Source organism: Salvelinus fontinalis, unplaced genomic scaffold, assembly GCF_029448725.1.
Source record: "Salvelinus fontinalis isolate EN_2023a unplaced genomic scaffold, ASM2944872v1 scaffold_0158, whole genome shotgun sequence".
Lineage (NCBI taxonomy): Eukaryota > Metazoa > Chordata > Actinopteri > Salmoniformes > Salmonidae > Salvelinus > Salvelinus fontinalis.
In genome coordinates this window covers 21193-41393 of record NW_026600367.1, presented here as the reverse complement: position 1 = coordinate 41393, position 20201 = coordinate 21193, and the positions used below count along the sequence as shown (strand labels likewise).

At 45.5% G+C, this 20201-nt stretch overlaps 1 protein-coding gene across 1 annotated transcript in view; it reads left to right on the top strand.

The window, feature by feature from the left end:
• Positions 1–5772: 5772 nt before the first annotated feature.
• LOC129843749 (protein Jumonji-like) overlaps positions 5773–20201 on the top strand; it is a 34460-nt gene continuing 20031 nt past the window's right edge. Inside the window, exons 1-4 of the mRNA XM_055912331.1 lie at positions 5773–5986; positions 11156–11361; positions 13287–14574; positions 19846–19973. Of these exons, the coding sequence (XP_055768306.1) occupies positions 5818–5986; positions 11156–11361; positions 13287–14574; positions 19846–19973 (1791 nt within the window). The 5' untranslated portion in view covers positions 5773–5817. The remainder of the gene's footprint in view (positions 5987–11155; positions 11362–13286; positions 14575–19845; positions 19974–20201) is intronic.

Below are 20201 nucleotides of genomic sequence, written 5' to 3'. Positions count from 1 at the left end.
ATACTACAATACCAACCAGCTCACAGTACACTACAATACCAACCAGCTCACAGTACACTACAATACTAACCAGCTCACAGTATACTACAATACCAACCAGCTCACAGTACACTACAATACCAACCAGCTCACAGTACACTACAATACTAACCAGCTCACAGTACACTACAATACCAACCAGCTCACAGTACACTACAATACTAACCAGCTCACAGTATACTACAATGCCAACCAGCTCACAGTACATTACAATACCAACCAGCTCACAGTACACTACAATACCAACCAGCTCACAGTACACTACAATACCAACCAGCTCACAGTACACTACAATACCAACCAGCTCACACTCACAGTACACTACAATACCAACCAGCTCACAGTACACTACAATACCAACCAGCTCACAGTACACTACAATACCAACCAGCTCACAGTACACTACAATACCAACCAGCTCACACTCACAGTACACTACAATACCAACCAGCTCACAGTACACTACAATACCAACCAGCTCACAGTATACTACAATACTAACCAGCTCACAGTACACTACAATAGCAACCAGCTCACAGTATACTACAATACCAACAGCTCACAGTATACTACAATACTAACCAGCTCACAGTACACTACAATACCAACCAGCTCACAGTACACTACAATACCAACCAGCTCACAGTATACTACAATACTAACCAGCTCACAGTACATTACAATACCAACCAGCTCACAGTATACTACACTACTAACCAGCTCACAGTACACTACAATACCAACCAGCTCACAGTATACTACAATACCAACCAGCTCACAGTATACAACAATACCAACCAGCTCACAGTACACTACAATACTAACCAGCTCACAGTATACTACAATGCCAACCAGCTCACAGTACATTACAATACCAACCAGCTCACAGTACACTACAATACCAACCAGCTCACAGTATACTACACTACTAACCAGCTCACAGTACACTACAATACCAACCAGCTCACAGTATACTACAATACCAACCAGCTCACAGTATACAACAATACCAACCAGCTCACAGTACACTACAATACTAACCAGCTCACAGTATACTACAATGCCAACCAGCTCACAGTACATTACAATACCAACCAGCTCACAGTATACTACAATACTAACCAGCTCACAGTATACTACAATACCAACCAGCTCACACTCACAGTACACTACAATACCAACCAGCTCACACTCACAGTATACCACAATACCAACCAGCTCACACTCACAGTACACTACAATACCAACCAGCACACACTCACAGTACACTACAATACCAACCAGCACACACTCACAGTACACTACAATACCAACCAAAGCAGTACAAATGCACACTGGCATTAAAGCTCAGCGTTTTTCTCTCCCATGCAACTCTATTGTCATGACGGCCTCTCTGATTGATTACCTTGGTCTATCCCATGCAACTATATTATCATGATTGCCTTGCTGATCGATTATCTTGGTCTAGCCCATGCAACTCAATAGAATTTTTCCCCAAAGCCCGTACACATTCATACCAGCCCCAATGCATAGCCTAACTGCAATCAATTACTAGGTCACCATGCAACTCTGCATAGCCTACTATCTCCCCAATGCACGATCACATGGCAGCCCAAGCGGCAGGCAGGCAGTGCCATGGACCCGCTGACCTTCAGAGAGGATAAATGGCCATTCATTTGCCCTTGGGCCGAGATGAGGGCTGAGTAGGCTGAACAGGCTCTCCATTGTGAGGAGGGCAGTAGCCTGGGGTCTCCTCTCAGTGAGGATCATCGTCATGGTGGACTAGAGGGAGGTCCGGGGGGACGGAGGGAGCTCTCTTCGTCCCAAATGGCACCCTATTCCCTACATAGTGCACTACTTTTGACCTGGGCACGTACAGACTGAAGTGCATACTTTTGACCAGAGCCATATGGGTCTTGATCAAAAGTAGTGCACTATGTAGGGAATAGGGTGCCGTTTGGGATGCTTCCTGTCATTAGGTTCAGCTGATGCCTCCAGGGTTGGTTAGTGTCATGGCCCAGGGGCTATTAAAACAGAGTGTCCTATAGACATGTGGTGTGTCCAGATGTGCTTTAATGTCACGTGCACAAGTCGAGTGAAATGCTTTTTTTACAAACTCTAAACCCAACAATGCAGTAATCAATATCAATGTAGTACTACAAATAACAAGGTAGAACAAAAACACAGGTGTAACGGCTGTCTAATTCCTCCTCCTCGGATGAGGAGAAGGAGTAAGGGTCGGAACAAAATGCAGAGTTGTTAGTGCTCATATTGATTTAATCAAAACGAAACGGAACACTTACAAATACAAAAAAAAAAAAAAACGTGACAAAACCGAAAACAGTCCCGTATGGCACGAACACTGACACGAGATACAAACACCCACAAACACACACGTGAACCCCGGCTGCCTTAGTATGATTCTCAATCAGGGACAACGATTGACAGCTGCCTCTGATTGAGAATCATACCAGGCCGAACACAAAATCCCAACATAGAAAATCACACATAGACAGCACACCCCAACTCACGCCCTGACCAACTAAATAAATACAAGACAAAAGAAAACAGGTCAGGAACTTGACAACAGGAGATATAAAAATAAGAAGAGCAGGAGAAAATAAGAAGCTATACACAGGGTCAGTTCAGTACCATATTAACACTGTGAAGGGACACTGGAGTGATGGAGGTAGATATGTAGAGGGGTAAACATACTATATACAGGGTCAGTTCAATACCATATGAACAATGTGCAGGGATACTGGAGTGATAGAGGTAGATATGTAGAGGGGTAAACATACTATATACAGGGTCAGTTCAATACAATATTAACACTGTGCAGGGACACTGGAGTGATAGAGGTAGATATGTAGAGGGGTAAACATACTATATACAGGGTCAGTTCAATACCATATGAACAATGTGCAGGGATACTGGAGTGATAGAGGTAGATATGTAGAGGGGTAAACATACTATATACAGGGTCAGTTCAATACAATATTAACACTGTGCAGGGACACTGGAGTGATAGAGGTAGATATGTAGAGGGGTAAACATACTATATACAGGGTCAGTTCAATACAATATTAACACTGTGCAGGGATACTGGAGTGATAGAGGTAGATATGTAGAGGGGTAAACATACTATATACAGGGTCAGTTCAATACAATATTAACACTGTGCAGGGACACTGGAGTGATAGAGGTAGATATGTAGAGGGGTAAACATACTATATACAGGGTCAGTTCAATACAATATTAACACTGTGCAGGGATACTGGAGTGATAGAGGTAGATATGTAGAGGGGTAAACATACTATATACAGGGTCAGTTCAATACAATATTAACACTGTGCAGGGACACTGGAGTGATAGAGGTAGATATGTAGAGGGGTAAACATACTATATACAGGGTCAGTTCAGTACCATATTAACACTGTGCAGGGACACTGGAGTGATAGAGGTAGATATGTAGAGGGGTAAACATACTATATACAGGGTCAGTTCAGTACCATATTAACAATGTGCAGGGATACTGGAGTGATAGAGGTAGATATGTAGAGGGGTAAGGTGACTAGGCATCAGGATATATGATAAACAGAGTAGCAGCAGTGTAAATGATGATTGTATGTGACTGTGTGTGTGTGTGTGTAGAGTCAGTATGAATGTGTGTGCATGTTGTGTGTGTGTTGGAGTGTCAGTGTGCAAGAGTGTGTAGAGTCAGTATAAATGTGTGTGTCACGGATCCCTCCGGAACTTTAATTACGCACACCTGGCCCCTGTTCCCACGGATTAGTACTTGTACAAGTGTTCCCTTTGGTTTCCATTGGGCTGTCGAGTATTGTTACAATGTTCGTTGGTACGTTTGACTACCTGTGCTGTGTGTTTTGGCTTTCGTGCCATTGTGGATTGCGCAGATGATTACGGGTCTCGTTCCGTGTGTTAATCATTGCGCGCGTGTGTTATTTATCTGAGGATTTCCTCGCTCTTTTGTTTTGGGATTCTACCCTGTGTTTTGTTACGTGTTTGTTTGGTCTTCGACCCCGTGCCTTGACACGGCACGCCGTAATTTGGGCTTAATAAAAAAAACTATTACGCATTCCTGCGCCTGTCTCCCGAATCATTTATGCCAACGTGACAGTGTGTGCATGTTGTGTGTGAGTTGGAGTGTCAGTGTGTGAGAGTGTGTAGAGTACTGTGAGTGTGCATAGAGACAGTGTAAAACATTAACTACAAGGATATCTGGTGTGGTCTTTATTCCCCGTGATTACAACTATGAGGAGGGAGGTGGGTAGTGTGGATGGAGATGAGGAGGGAGGTGGGTAGTGTGGATGGAACTATGAGGAGGGAGGTGGGTAGTGTGGATGGAGATGAGGAGGGAGGTGGGTAGTGTGGATGGAGATGAGGAGGGAGGTGGGTAGTGTGGATGGAACTATGAGGAGGGAGGTGGGTAGTGTGGATGGAGTTGAGGAGGGAGGTGGGTAGTATGGATGGAGTTGAGGAGGGAGGTGGGTAGTATGGATGGAGATGAGGAGGGAGGTGGGTAGTGTGGTTGGAGATGAGGAGGGAGGTGGGTAGTGTGGATGGAGATGAGGAGGGAGGTGGGTAGTGTGGATGGAGTTGAGGAGGGAGGTGGGTAGTATGGATGGAGTTGAGGAGGGAGGTGGGTAGTGTGGATGGAGATGAGGAGGGAGGTGGGTAGTGTGGATGGAGTTGAGGAGGGAGGTGGGTAGTATGGATGGAGATGAGGAGGGAGGTGGGTAGTGTGGATGGAGATGAGGAGGGAGGTGGGTAGTGTGGATGGAGTTGAGGAGGGAGGTGGGTAGTATGGATGGAGTTGAGGAGGGAGGTGGGTAGTGTGGATGGAGATGAGGAGGGAGGTGGGTAGTGTGGTTGGAGATGAGGAGGGAGGTGGGTAGTATGGATGGAGATGAGGAGGGAGGTGGGTAGTATGGATGGAGATGAGGAGGGAGGTGGGTAGTATGGATGGAGATGAGGAGGGAGGTGGGTAGTATGGATGGAGATGAGGAGGGAGGTGGGTAGTATGGATGGAGATGAGGAGGGAGGTGGGTAGTATGGATGGAGATGAGGAGGGAGGTGGGTAGTATGGATGGAGATGAGGAGGGAGGTGGGTAGTATGGATGGAGATGAGGAGGGAGGTGGGTAGTATGGATGGAGATGAGGAGGGAGGTGGGTAGTATGGATGGAGATGAGGAGGGAGGTGGGTAGTATGGATGGAGTTGAGGAGGGAGGTGGGTAGTGTGGATGGAGATGAGGAGGGAGGTGTGTAGCATGGATGGAGATGAGTAAAGCATCTATGGCCATGTAAAGCACCTGTGGCCATGTAAAGCACCTATGGCCATGTGATCACCTGCTGGGTGCCGACCAACGGTGCTGATTCAGCATGTAGAATTGGAAAATAAACAGAAAATGACAGCTGATTTCCTGGTCAGAGGAAGATTGAAGCACATCTGGCATTTTCCATGCCAACAAGGGCCTCAAACCAAGTCATACTGCAACAAGAGCTCTTCATCATTGTGTTGAGTATCTCTACGTCAAAATGTGTTGATTCTTTGAGTTGCAATAAATGAATGTTGTTGTTGCTACGGCTAGTGGTAATATCGGTTCAGTTGTGTGCTGCAGACTCCTTTCTAAAGGCATCTGTTTCCCTCTCTCTGTCCCTCTCTTCCTCCATGCCCATCCCTCTGTCTGTGCGCCCCCTCTCTACTCTCCTCCCTCCCATCCTCCCTCTCAGGCTCGGCTGCGTTGCCAGGCAACATGGCGTACTTTGGGAGTGCCCAGGATGATGTGGATCTGGAGGATGAAGATGATGAAGAGGAGGAGTGTGACGACAGGATGTCAGCTCACAGCCACAACTCAACTTCCTGTCTGTCCTCACAGCGGAAAAACAAAACAACGCCGGGGAAGAAGGTCTCCAATGGACATGGTACTACTGATCTCCATGTTGTTTTGGTACACACTACTGATCTACCATGTTGTTTTGGTACTCACTACTGATCTACCATGTTGTTTTGGTACACACTTCTGATCTACCATGTTGTTTTGGTACACACTACTGATCTACCATGTTGTTTTGGTACTCACTACTGATCTACCATGTTGTTTTGGTACACACTACTGATCTACCATGTTGTTTTGGTACACACTTCTGATCTACCATGTTGTTTTGGTACACACTACTGATCTACCATGTTGTTTTGGTACTCACTACTGATCTACCATGTTGTTTTGGTACTCACTACTGATGTACCTTGTTGTTTTGGTATTCACTACTGATCTACCATGTTGTTTTGGTACTCACTACTGATCTACCATGTTGTTTTGGTACTCACTACTGATGTACCTTGTTGTTTTGGTACTCACTACTGATGTACCTTGTTGTTTTGGTATTCACTACTGATCTACCATGTTGTTTTGGTAGTCACTACTGATCTACCACGTTGTTTTGGTACTCACTACTGATGTACCTTGTTGTTTTGGTACACACTACTGATATACCAAATCTATAGTGCACTACTTTTAACCAGGGCCCAGGCCAAAAGTAGTGCACTACATAGGGAACAGGGTGCCATTTAGGAAGCAAACCATGTACTCAATGATCCGCGTCCACAAACAGAGCTCCATCATCCTCCCTTTACACTCACACACACACACACACACACACAAAGACACACACACACAAAGACACACACACACAAAGACACACACACACACACACACACACACACACACACACACACACACACACACACACACACACACACACACACACACACACACACACACACACACACACACACACACACACACACACACACACACACCATGTATGCATAGCACCAGGCATTTTTCACTTCTACTGAAGCAAAGTATACACAGTTCTCACCCAGAGCTCACCCAGGGCCATGGGTCTTAAAGGAGCAGCAGCTCTCACCCAGACCTCACACAGGGCCATGGGTCTTAAAGGAGCAGCAGCTCTCACCCAGACCTCACACAGGGCCATGGGTCTTAAAGGAGCAGCAGTTCTCACCCAGGGCCATGGGTCTTAAAGGAGCAGCAGTTCTCACCCAGACCTCACCCAAGGCCATGGGTCTTAAAGGAGCAGCAGACCTCACCCAGGGCCAATCGTCTTAAAGGAGCAGCCATGTTTGTACAGTATACATATAGAGTTCCATATAGAACCTATGGTTGGACATATAGAGTTCCATATAGAACCTATGGTTGGACATATAGCGTTCCATATAGAACCTATGGTTGGACATATAGAGTTCCATATAGAACCTATGGTTGGACATATAGAGTTCCATATAGAACCCATGGTTGGACATGTAGAGTTCCATATTGAACCTATGGTTGGACATATAGAGTTCCATATAGAACCTATGGTTGGACATATAGAGTTCCATATAGAACCCATGGTTGGACATGTAGAGGTCCATATAGAACCTATGGTTGGACATATAGCGTTCCATATAGAACCTATGGTTGGGCATATATAGACCTCCTCCTCTCCTCTGCCCTCGGTTGTTCTATGGTCCGAGACACAAATGGCACCCTATTCCCTTCATAGTGCACTACATTTAACCAGGTCCCATCACCCTATTCCCTTTATAGTGCGGCAGGTAGCCGGTAGATAGCCTAGTGGTTAGAGCATTGGACTAGTAACCGAAAGGTTGCAAGACCGAATCCCTGAGCTGACAAGGTAAAAATCTGTTGTTCTGCCCCTGAAAAAGGCAGTTAACCCACTGTTCCTAGGCCGTCATTGAAAATAAGAATTTGTTCTTAACTGACTTGCCTAGTTAAATAAAGGTAAAATAGTGCACACATTTTAACCAGAGCCCTTAGTTTTTGACCTATGGGCCCTGGTCACTATAAAGGTAATAGTCTGCCATTTGGGACACAGCCAGAGTAGAGCACAGTGTTTGAGGAAGCGTATCTTAGGACGGATGTGAACATGCTAGGTCTTGTGCAGACAGTCAGTAGTATGTATGGGGCGGTGAAACCAGAGACTGCAGTCAACTCAGCAGGAATCCTGGAGCAACTAGACTCCCTACACATACAGCTTAGCACTGACACCACCTTACAGAGAGAGAGAAACTTACTGTGGAGGTCAAAAGTTGAGCTCATGTTTATTCTGTCAAATATGATGGATGGAGGAGGAGGAGGAGGAGGAGTGCTTGTCTACATGTTGGACTTAAATCAGCTTGGCCAGAGTTCGGGAAGGGATGTGTGTGTGAGCATTTGTTTGTGTGTGAGCGTGTGTGTACTGTATACAGAGGGTGTGAGTGTGTGTACTGTATACAGAGGGTGTGAGTGTGTGTGTGTGGGTGCTGAAAAGTGCTCTGTGGGAAAGCCAAACGTTACCCGGAGCCAGAGTGTTGGTCCTACACACGTTGAGGGAACCAGAGACTTCTCCCAGCTAGAGCTTGTGCCAAGTAGGACACTTTAATATGCTGCACTGGCGGGAGGCCAACTGTTTAGAGTAAAATACAGCTCCCTCAGGCAGATATAGAGCACCGCTTTCACTGATTAACTGACCCAACAAACATTATTTCTCTGTTTCACTATAATCTTACTTTCCAACATCGGACACTTTCTTTTCAGTAGGCCTATCATAACAGTACTTGGAGTTTGAAAGCTGCAGGATATTTAAATGGATTTTAGATTTGAATATAACCTTGGGTGGTACTTGATGTATTTTGTTCCTTTTTTCAAAGAGATATTGAGTGCCGTTGAAATTAAAACATTGTAAAGAAATGGTATTTGTCACTGTTCAAATAGGTGTTTGTTAGAATGACACTTCTGGGAGCATCACAGTGAGTCACTGAAAGCTTTTTAACTGATTTGATTAAGCACAGTCTTTTCAATGTACTGTCTTTTCAACGTACTGTCTTTTCAATGTACTGTCTTTTCAATGTACTGTCTTTTCAATGTACTGTCTTTTCAATGTACTGTCTTTTCAATGTACTGTCTTTTCAACGTACTGTCTTTTCAATGTACTGTCTTTTCAATGTACTGACTTTTCAACGTACTGTCTTTTCAATGTACTGTCTTTTCAATGTACTGTCTTTTCAATGTACTGTCTTTTCAACGTACTGTCTTTTCAATGTACTGTCTTTTCAATGTACTGACTTTTCAACGTACTGTCTTTTCAATGTACTGTCTTTTCAATGTACTGTCTTTTCAATGTACTGTCTTTTCAATGTACTGTCTTTTCAACGTACTGTCTTTTCAATGTACTGTCTTTTCAATGTACTGTCTTTTCAACGTACTGTCTTTTCAATGTACTGTCTTTTCAAAGCATAGTCTTTTCAATGTACTGTCTTTTCAATGTACTGTCTTTTCAATGTACTGTCTTTTCAATGTACTGTCTTTTCAACGTACTGTCTTTTCAATGTACTGTCTTTTCAATGTACTGTCTTTTCAATGTACTGTCTTTTCAATGTACTGTCTTTTCAAAGCATAGTCTTTTCAATGTACTGTCTTTTCAATGTACTGTCTTTTCAATGTACTGTCTTTTCAATGTACTGTCTTTTCAAAGCTCTGTCTTTTCAATGTACTGTCTTTTCAAAGCATAGTCTTTTCAATGTACTGTCTTTTCAATGTACTGTCTTTTCAATGTACTGTCTTTTCAATGTACTGTCTTTTCAATGTACTGTCTTTTCAATGTACTGTCTTTTCAAAGCTCTGTCTTTTCAATGTACTGTCTTTTCAAAGCATAGTCTTTTCAATGTACTGTCTTTTCAATGTACTGTCTTTTCAATGTACTGTCTTTTCAAAGCTCTGTCTTTTCAATGTACTGTCTTTTCAAAGCATAGTCTTTTCAATGTACTGTCTTTTCAATGTACTGTCTTTTCAACGTACTGTCTTTTCAACGTATTGTCTTTTCAATGTACTGTCTTTTCAATGTACTGTCTTTTCAATGTACTGTCTTTTCAAAGCAGAGTCTTTTCAATGTACTGTCTTTTCAATGTACTGTCTTTTCAATGTACTGTCTTTTCAACGTACTGTCTTTTCAATGTACTGTCTTTTCAATGTACTGTCTTTTCAAAGCAGAGTCTTTTCAATGTACTGTCTTTTCAAAGCTCTGTCTTTTCAATGTACTGTCTTTTCAAAGCATAGTCTTTTCAATGTACTGTCTTTTCAATGTACTGTCTTTTCAACGTACTGTCTTTTCAACGTATTGTCTTTTCAATGTACTGTCTTTTCAACGTACTGTCTTTTCAACGTACTGTCTTTTCAATGTACTGTCTTTTCAATGTACTGTCTTTTCAATGTACTGTCTTTTCAAAGCATAGTCTTTTCAATGTACTGTCTTTTCAATGTACTGTCTTTTCAATGTACTGTCTTTTCAATGTACTGTCTTTTCAATGTACTGTCTTTTCAATGTACTGTCTTTTCAATGTACTGTCTTTTCAAAGCTCTGTCTTTTCAATGTACTGTCTTTTCAATGTACTGTCTTTTCAATGTACTGTCTTTTCAAAGCTCTGTCTTTTCAAAGCTCTGTCTTTTCAAAGCTCTGTCTTTTCAAAACTCTGTCTTTTCAAAGCTCTGTCTTTTCAAGTTACTTTGGAATAATAATGTACCTGTAACTGTAACAGACATAAAACAAATATAGACATTAGAGGTCGACCTCTAATAGACATATCATAACGGATTGACAGTTGCATCCCACTGAGAACACACTGGTTGAATCAATGTTGTTTCCACATCAATTCAATGAAATGACGTTGAACCAACGTGGATTAGACGTTGAATTAACACACAGCTCTTAACACACATGACAGATAGACGGACACTGCTATCATAGTTATCAGCTTAGGCATTGTCTTCCGTATATTATTCAAGTGTGAAATATGGTTTATCTGAGAAACTTCTGCATAGTTTGAGTAGCTAGCCTACTTTTGTTTGTCCATTTAGTATGGTATTTATGGTTTGTTAATAATAGCTGCACACACATTCAGTGTGGATGTGGCTTTGGCCACACCACGTTCAAGGTTAATGTAAGGATAGAGTAAACAGAGAAGTTGTAAAACTGATGTTGAAAACATGGTAAACAGTCCATACATTTCATCGTTCTCATTCTGTGTTCCAGTGTTGAATGGCCACTGCAGGTCCTTACGGGGGAAGGAGCTCTTCCTGAGGCCCAGAGGGAGAGAGGCTACCCAGGCCAGAGAGAGGGCTGAGAGGGGAGAGGCCCGGAGGGAGAACCACAGGACCTCTATAGGACCCCCAGCCAGGACCTCCAGCACCACCCACAGTCTTCGCCACAGCAGACCCACCCAGGAGCACCCAAAGCAGGTACACCAGGGAGACACAGATGGCCTGGGATGGAGAGTACCTGGGCTGAATCCCAAATTGCACTCTATTGAATATTCTCCATGTAGTGTACTACCCTTGACCAAGGCCTATAGGGCTCTGGACAAAAGTGGTGTACTATATAGAGAATAGGGTGCCTTTCGGGACAGATTAAGTGTGTATCTCAATGGTCTGATGCCAGCGTGCCAGTCTGTTAGTGTTGGCCTCAGTATTCTGTCGCTGCTGGAGGGTTTACATTTCCTGTCCTCCTGGTACAGCTTCCTGTTGGCTACAGACATACTGACCTTTCTCTCTCTCTCTCTCTCTCTCTCTCTCTCTCTCCCCCTAACTCTCTCTCTCTCTCTCCCCCTAATTATCTCTCACTCTCTCCCCCTAACTCTCTCTCTCTCCCCCTAATTCTCTCTCACTCTCTCTATCTCTCAAATCAGACTTCCCCTTCCCCTCGGCCGTAACTAACCCCTCAACATTTACAAATCTGATCTGTAAGGTTTAAGGAAGCAATATGGTGGAAACTCCACCACTACACTGCTGACATAGTCACATTGTTCTGTATGGCAACTGGGAGCAGTGATGCCCTCTGGTGGGCGGAATGGGATGGTTCCCTCATTCTTCCCAGCAACGCTCAGCCCCTCCCCGACACACACACACACACACACACACACAGACACCTTTATGCAGAGGAATAATAATGACAGTTACTGGCTTCATGTACATAACCTTGGCAGACATACGTCATTAAGAATATTTAGCATGAGTGCTATTTCAAATACATTCCAATTTGGGTCTTCCTTCCTTCAGGTTGTGATCCAAATGGCCAAATGGCACCCTAATCCTTATGTAGTGCACTACTTTTGATTGGTGCCCTATGGGCTCTGGACAAAGGTAGGGCACTATCTAGGGATTAGGATGCCATTTGGGACACAGACCTGATCTCCTTTGTGCATCTGCTGTTATATAGGAGGGATGCCAGAAACCTCACCTTATCCTTGGCAAACCAACAGGTGACAGATTGTCTGGTGTCCTGTCCACCTTGGTGTGGAACTAATCAACTACACCTCATTAAGAGAGGAGATTTGAAGTCTGTACTCTACTGTATATGATCAGGTTAAAACGTGGACCGATGGTCAATGATGAAATGTAGAGCAGCTATAGATATAGAAGGAGAAGACATACTGGACCTAGGTATAAATGATGATAGAGCTAGGTATAAATTATGATGGAGCTAGGTATAAATGAGGATGGAGCTAGGTGTAAATGATGATGGAGCTAGGTATAAATGATGATGGAGCTAGGTATAAATGATGATGGAGCTAGGTATAAATGATGATGGAGCTAGGTATAAATGATGATGGAGCTAGGTATAAATGATGATGGAGCTAGGTATAAATGATGATGGAGCTAGGTATAAATGATGATGGACCTAGGTATAAATGATGATGGAGCTAGGTATAAAGGATGATGGAGCTAGGTATAAATGATGATGGAGCTAGGTATAAATGATGATGGACCTAGGTATAAATGATGATGGAGCTAGGTATAAATGATGATGGAGCTAGGTATAAATGATGATGGGGCTAGGTATAAATGATGATGGAGCTAGGTATAAATGATGATGGAGCTAGGTATAAATGATGATGGACCTAGGTATAAATGATGATGGAGCTAGGTATAAAGGATGATGGAGCTAGGTATAAATGATGATGGAGCTAGGTATAAATGATGATGGACCTAGGTATAAATGATGATGGAGCTAGGTATAAATGATGATGGAGCTAGGTATAAATGATGATGGGGCTAGGTATAAATGATGATGGAGCTAGGTATAAATTATGATGGACCTAGGTATAAATGATGATGATGTGAGATTTCCAAAATGTACTTTTTGATAATCATCCTGTCTATTGCAGGTTTCAAAAGGGAACAGGCTGTCGCGGTTATCGTCAGCTACCATACGCAACTCCGGTGCCAAAAAGCCCCCGGCTTCCCGACCACTGCCGTCCAGAACTGTGAAGTCCACAGCCGCAGCGCTTCCCAGGGGCCACACCCCCTACACCAAAGCCAGACTTCTCAAAGAGGCCAAACTCACCTTGGGCAAAAGAGCCTCCTCCAAAGCTCGCCAACCCCTGAAGAACCAACGGCGCTCTGCCAGTGGCAGTGCCCGCCGCCACCCACGCCCACCACACTCCAACTCAGGAAAACTCTCAAGCGGCGATGCAAAGACTCCCAACAAACAGAAGGTACAATCCAACAAGGCAGCTGGCAGGTGTTGCCTACAACGAGTCAACGGGCAGCTTCACCCACGCCGATGTGGCGGTAAGCAGGTACTGCAGGGGCGTGAGGGCGTCAGACACTCCAAGAGGCGTCTGGGGCTCCCGGCTGAGGAGTCTTCGCCGGAGGTCAAAAAGGTTAGACTGCAGGTCAATGCCCCGGAGACGCGAAGCAGCAGGAAGGTCAATGTCCAGGAGAAGGCTGTGACGGAGTCCGGTGGCCATCTTGGTAAGGTCACGTCCTCCCGACCTTCCTCCTCAGAGCAAAGACCCAAACGAGCCTCCGCTGGCAAGCTGATGTTGACCCGACAAGCACAGTCCATACCCCCTACTGCTAATACTACTACTACTGCTAATACTACACCACCAGCTAAGAACACTACTTCTAAGAAAACTTTCCAGGGCACTTCCAAGAACACTTCCCATGTCACTTCCAAGGGCACTTCCACCTCCACTTCCACTACCTCAGCAGCCAAGGTGAAACCAGGCACCAGCAGCCCGGCTAAAGCAGCAGCAGAGGCTAAAGCAGCAGCAGAGGCTAAAGCAGCAGCAGAGCCTAAAGCAGCAGAGAGGCAGCGGAGAGAGCGGGAAGAGCGGGAGAGTGGGGAGAAGAGAGGTGCAGCACCACCCCCGCCCCTGTCCCTAACCGAGGTGCCAGTGTTCAGACCCAGCCTGGAGGAGTTCCACGACCCCCTGGTGTATGTGGAAGCGGTGCGGGGGCAGGCAGAGAGCTATGGGCTGTGCAGGGTGGCTCCTCCTCAGGACTGGAGGCCAGAGTGCAAGCTGAAAGAGGACATGAGGTTTGTGACCCAGGTGCAGCACATCCATAAGCTGGGTCGGCGCTGGGGGCCCAATGTACTCCGGCTGGCCTGCATCAGGAAACACCTCCAGGCCCAGGGCATCTCCATGGAGGACCCCCCGCTCATAGGTACATTTCTGTAGGACTGATACTTAGGGTGCATCCCAACTGGCACCCTATTTGCTACATAGTACAATACTTTTGACCAGAGCCCTATGGGGGCCCTATGGACCCTGGTCAAAAGTAATGCACTAAATAGGGAAAAGGGTTTCATTTGGGACTAAGACTGTCACTAAGGTTTAATGTCAAAGACGTTTAGGGAGCTACAAATAGTTCCGCCACATCCTGTTATTCTAGTACAGTTTCATGTTATTCTAGTACAGATTCATGTTATTCTAGTACAGCTTCATCTTATTCTCGTACAGTTTCATGTTATTCTAGTACAGATTCATGTTATTCTAGTACAGTTCATCTTATTCTCGTACAGTTTCATGTTATTCTAGTATTTCATGTTATTCTAGTACAGTTTCATGTTATTCTAGTACAGTTTCATCTTATTCTAGTACAATTTCATGTTATTCTAGTACAGTTTCATGTTATTCTAGTACAGTTTCATGTTATTCTAGTACATGTTCATCTTATTCTCGTACAGTTTCATGTTATTCTACTATTTCATGTTATTCTAGTACAGTTTCATGTTATTCTAGTACAGTTTCATGTTATTCTAGTATTTCATGTTATTCTAGTACAGTTTCATGTTATTCTAGTACAGTTTCATGTTATTCTAGTACATGTTCATCTTATTCTCGTACAGTTTCATGTTATTCTAGTATTTCATGTTATTCTAGTACAGTTTCATGTTATTCTAGTACAGTTTCATGTTATTCTAGTACAGTTTCATGTTATTCTAGTACAGATTCATGTTATTCTAGTACAGTTTCATGTTATTCTAGTACAGTTTCATCTTATTCTAGTAGAGTTTCATCTTATTCTAGTACAGTTTCATGTTATTCTAGTACAGTTTCATGTTATTCTAGTACAGTTTCATCTTAATTTAGTACAGTTTCATGTTATTCTAGTACAGTTTAATCTTATTCTAGTAGAGTTTCATGTTATTCTAGTACAGCTTCATCTTAATCTAGTACAGTTTCATCTTAATCTAGTACAGTTTCATCTTATTCTAGCACTGTTTCATGTTATTCTAGTACAGTTTCATGTTATTCTAGTACAGTTTCATGTTATTCTAGTACAGTCATGTTATTCTAGTACAGTTTCATGTTATTCTAGTACAGTTTCACGATATTCTAGTACAGTTTCATGTTATTCTAGTACAGTTTCATGTTATTCTAGTACAGTTTCATCTTATTCTAGTACAGTTTCATGTTATTCTAGTACAGTTTCATGTTATTCTAGTACAGTTTCATGTTATTCTAGTACAGTTTCACGATATTCTAGTACAGTTTCATGTTATTCTAGTACAGTTTCATGTTATTCTAGTACAGTTTCATCTTCTAGTACAGTTTCATCTTATTCTAGCACATATGTCAACTCTACATAGAGTGGCTATCTCTCAAGTTTTACAGTTTGAAGTTTCCTCTTGTTAATTCAGTGTGCTGCTAGAGGTTTCCTTCTGAGGGAACTATACTATGGTTAAAAGGCTTCTCCCAAATTACCTCTGACCCCCCCACCCCCTCATCCTGGCCTCTGAACCACCTCTCATCTTGACCTCTGAACCACCTCTCATCCTGACCTCTGACCTACCTCTCATCCTGACCTCTGACCTACCACTCATCCTGACCCACCTCTAATCCTGACCTCTGAACCACCTCTCATCCTGACCTCTGAACCACCTCTCATCCTGACCTCTGAACCACCTCTCATCCTGACCTCTCATCCTGACCTCTGAACCACCTCTCATCCTGACCTCTGAACCACCTCTCATCCTGACCTCTCATCCTGAACTCTGAACCACCTCTCATCCTGACCTCTGAACCACCTCTCATCCTGACCTCTCATCCTGACCTCTGAACCACCTCTCATCCTAACCTCTGAACTACCACTCATCCTGACACACCTCTCATCCTGACCTCTGAACCACCTCTCATCCTGACCTCTGAACCATCTCTCATCCTGACCTCTGAACCATCTCTCATCCTGACCTCTGAACCACCTCTCATCCTGACCTCTGAACCACCTCTCATCCTGACCTCTGAACCACCTCTCATCCTAACCATCCTGCCCATTGGCTGCTGCTGATTGCTCTTAGTGTGTTTGTAAGTGAGACCTTGACTCTGACCTTACCTAGTGAGGAAGGATTACAGTTCCTCTGCCAGGTGGCAGCTTTGATGAGATTACACTGGGAGAGATGGGGGTTGTCAGGATCCCCGACACAGACACAGACACACGCACACACACACACACACACACACACACACACACACACACACACACACACACACACACACACACACACACACACACACACACACACACACACACACACACACACACACACACACACACACACACACACACCACACGACTAGTGTAGCTCACACAAAGTCACATACACACACACTCACACACACACTCACACACACACACACGCACGCACGCACGCACGCACGCACGCACGCACACACACACACACACACACACACACACACACACACACACACACACACACACACACACACTCTCACACACACTGACAACCCCCAGAGTGAGTGAGTGAGTGAGTGAGTGAGTGAGTGAGTGAGTGAGTGAGTGAGTGAGTGAGTGAGTGAGTGAGTGAGTGAGTGAGTGAGTGAGTGAGTGAGTGAGTGTGTGTGTGTGTGTGTGTGTGTGTGTGTGTGTGTGTGTGTGTGTGTGTGTGTGTGTGTGTGTGAGAGTGAGTGAGTGAGTGTATGTGTGAGTGACAAATGGGGAACGTCTGTAAGGGCATTTTACAGGCAGCAGGCACCCATGGTGAGGGAAAGGAGAGGAACGAAGGAGCAGAGACATTACACTCTGTCTGCGTCTCAAATGGCACACTATTCCCTATATAGTGCACTACTTGACCAGGGCCCATATTAGTTATATAGGGAATAGGGTGCCATTTGGAACACATACATTCTCTCTCTCAGGCTCCAATACCTACAGGCCTCTGCTTTGTCAGAGTGGGCCTCAACATCAAACAGGATCATGGCTGTCTAAACCAGGCTGTCTTGGCTAACAGAGCCAAGTCGTTCATTCATCAAACATCCACAGCCTCTCATCTAGAACATTTGGCTGTAATTAGTTTGAAAGCTTATTGTAAATGTAGTGAACGTTGCTGCTTTTTCAGAATCCATGTTTATCAGCCCTGTTGGTCCTCTCTATATCCTCCCAGATGCATACAGTATATCCATTTTAACCCCTGTTCTTCTATCTTGGTCATGGGCCACAGGGTGTGCATGCGCTTGTTCCAGCCCAGCACTAACAGCCCAGTACTAATACAACAAATCAACCAATCATGATTAAGCCATGTGGTTTCACAGAACCAGAATCAAAGAACATTGTTTTAACCTCCTTGTTCTGTGTTCTGTCTCAACCTCCTTCACTCCCTCCCTCCCTCTCACCCTCCTTCACTACCACCCTCCCTCGCTCCCTCCTTCACTCCCTTCCTCCCTCTCACCCTCCTTCACTCCCTTCTCTTCCTCTTTATCCTCCCTCGCTCCCTCCCTCTCACCCTCCTTCACTCCCTTCCCTCCCTTTCACCCTCCTTCACTACCTCCCTCCCTCCCTCTCACCCTCCTTCACTCCCTTCTCTTCCTCCGTATCCTCCCTCGCTCCCTCCTTCACTACCTCCCTCCCTCTCACCCTCCTTCACTCCCTTTTCTTCCTCCTTATCCTCCCTCGCTCCCTCCTTCACTACCTCCCTCCCTCTCACCCTCCTTCACTCCCTTTTCTTCCTCCTTATCCTCCCTCGTTCCCTCCTTCACTACCTCCCTCCCTCTCACCCTCCTTCACTCCCTTCTCTTCCTCCTTATCCTCCCTCGCTCCCTCCTTCACTACCTCCCTCCCTCTCACCCTCTTTCACTCCCTTCTCTTCCTCTTTATCCTCCCTCGCTCCCTCCTTCACTACCTCCCTCCCTCTCATCCTTCACTCCCTTCTCTTCCTCCTTATCCTCCCTCGCTCCCTCCTTCACTACCTCCCTCCCTCTCACTCTCCTTCACTCCCTTCTCTTCCTCCTTATCCTCCCTCGCTCCCTCCTTCACTACCTCCCTCCCTCTCACCCTCCTTCACTCCCTTCTCTTCCTCCTTATTCTCCCTCGCTCCCTCCTTCACTACCTCCCTCCCTCTCACCCTCCTTCATTCCCTTTTCTTCCTCCTTATGCTCCCTCGCTCCCTCCTTCACTACCTCCCTCCCTCTCACCCTCCTTCACTCCCTTCTCTTCCTCCTTATCCTCCCTCGCTCCCTCCTTCACTACCTCCCTCCCTCTCACCCTCCTTCACTCCCTTCTCTTCCTCCTTATCCTCCCTCGCTCCCTCCTTCACTACCTCCCTCCCTCTCACCCTCCTTCACTCCCTTCTCTTCCTCCTTATCCTCCCTTGCTCCCTCCTTCACTACCTCCCTCCCTCTCACCCTCCTTCACTCCCTTCTCTTCCTCCTTATCCTCCCTCGCTCCCTCCTTCACTACCTCCCTCCCTCTCACCCTCCTTCTCTTCCTCCTTATCCTCCCTCGCTCCCTCCTTCACTACCTCCCTCCCTCTCACCCTCCTTCACTCCCTTCTCTTCCTCCTTATCCTCCCTCGCTCCCTCCTTCACTACCTCCCTCCCTCTCACCCTCCTTCACTCCCTTCTCTTCCTCCTTATCCTCCCTCGCTCCCTCCTTCACTACCTCCCTCCCTCTCACCCTCCTTCACTCCCTTCTCTTCCTCCGTATCCTCCTTCACTCCCTCCCTCCCTCTCACCCTCCTTCACTCCCTTCTCTTCCTCCTTATCCTCCTTCACTCCCTCCCTCCCTCTCACCCTCCTTCACTCCCTTCTCTTCCTCCTTATCCTCCCTCGGTCCCTCCTTCACTCCCTCCCTCCCTCCCTCTCACCCTCCTTCACTTCCTCCCTCCCTCCTTCACTCCCTCCCTATGCCTCTCACCCTTCTTCACTCCCTCCCTCTCTCTCTCCCTCCCTCTCACCCTCTTTCACTCCCTCACTATCCTCCCTCCCTCTCTCCCTCCTTCACTCCCTCCCTATCCTCCCTCCCTCTCTCTCCTTCACTCCCTCTTCCTCCTTATCCTCCCTCTCACCCAATTTCACTCCCTCCCTCCCTAACCTCCCTCCCTCTCTCTCTCCCTCCTTCACTCCCTCCCTCTCACCCTCCTTCACTCCCTCCTCTTCCTCCATATCCTCCCTCTCCCCCTCCTTCCCTCCCTGCCAGGCGGATGTGAGTTGGACCTGGCCCGGTTCTTTCAGCTCATCAACGACATGGGCGGCATGCAGCAGGTCAGCGACATGAAGAAATGGAACAAGCTAGCCGACCAGCTCCGTATCCCCAAGACTGCACAGGTACTGTACTGCTTCAAGGCTGCATAAATGGTACCCTATTCTCGATATAGTAGACTGTTTTTGACCAGGGCCCATAAGGCTCTGGCCTACTATATAGGGAATAGGGGGCCATTTGGTACTCAGCCTCTTGTGTTGACCATGATGCTGTTCTGTAACAAACAATTCCTTCCGGCATCCGTGACTTGTAGTGTTTCATCTACACTGAAGTGGGTCATTTTGTTTTTCATC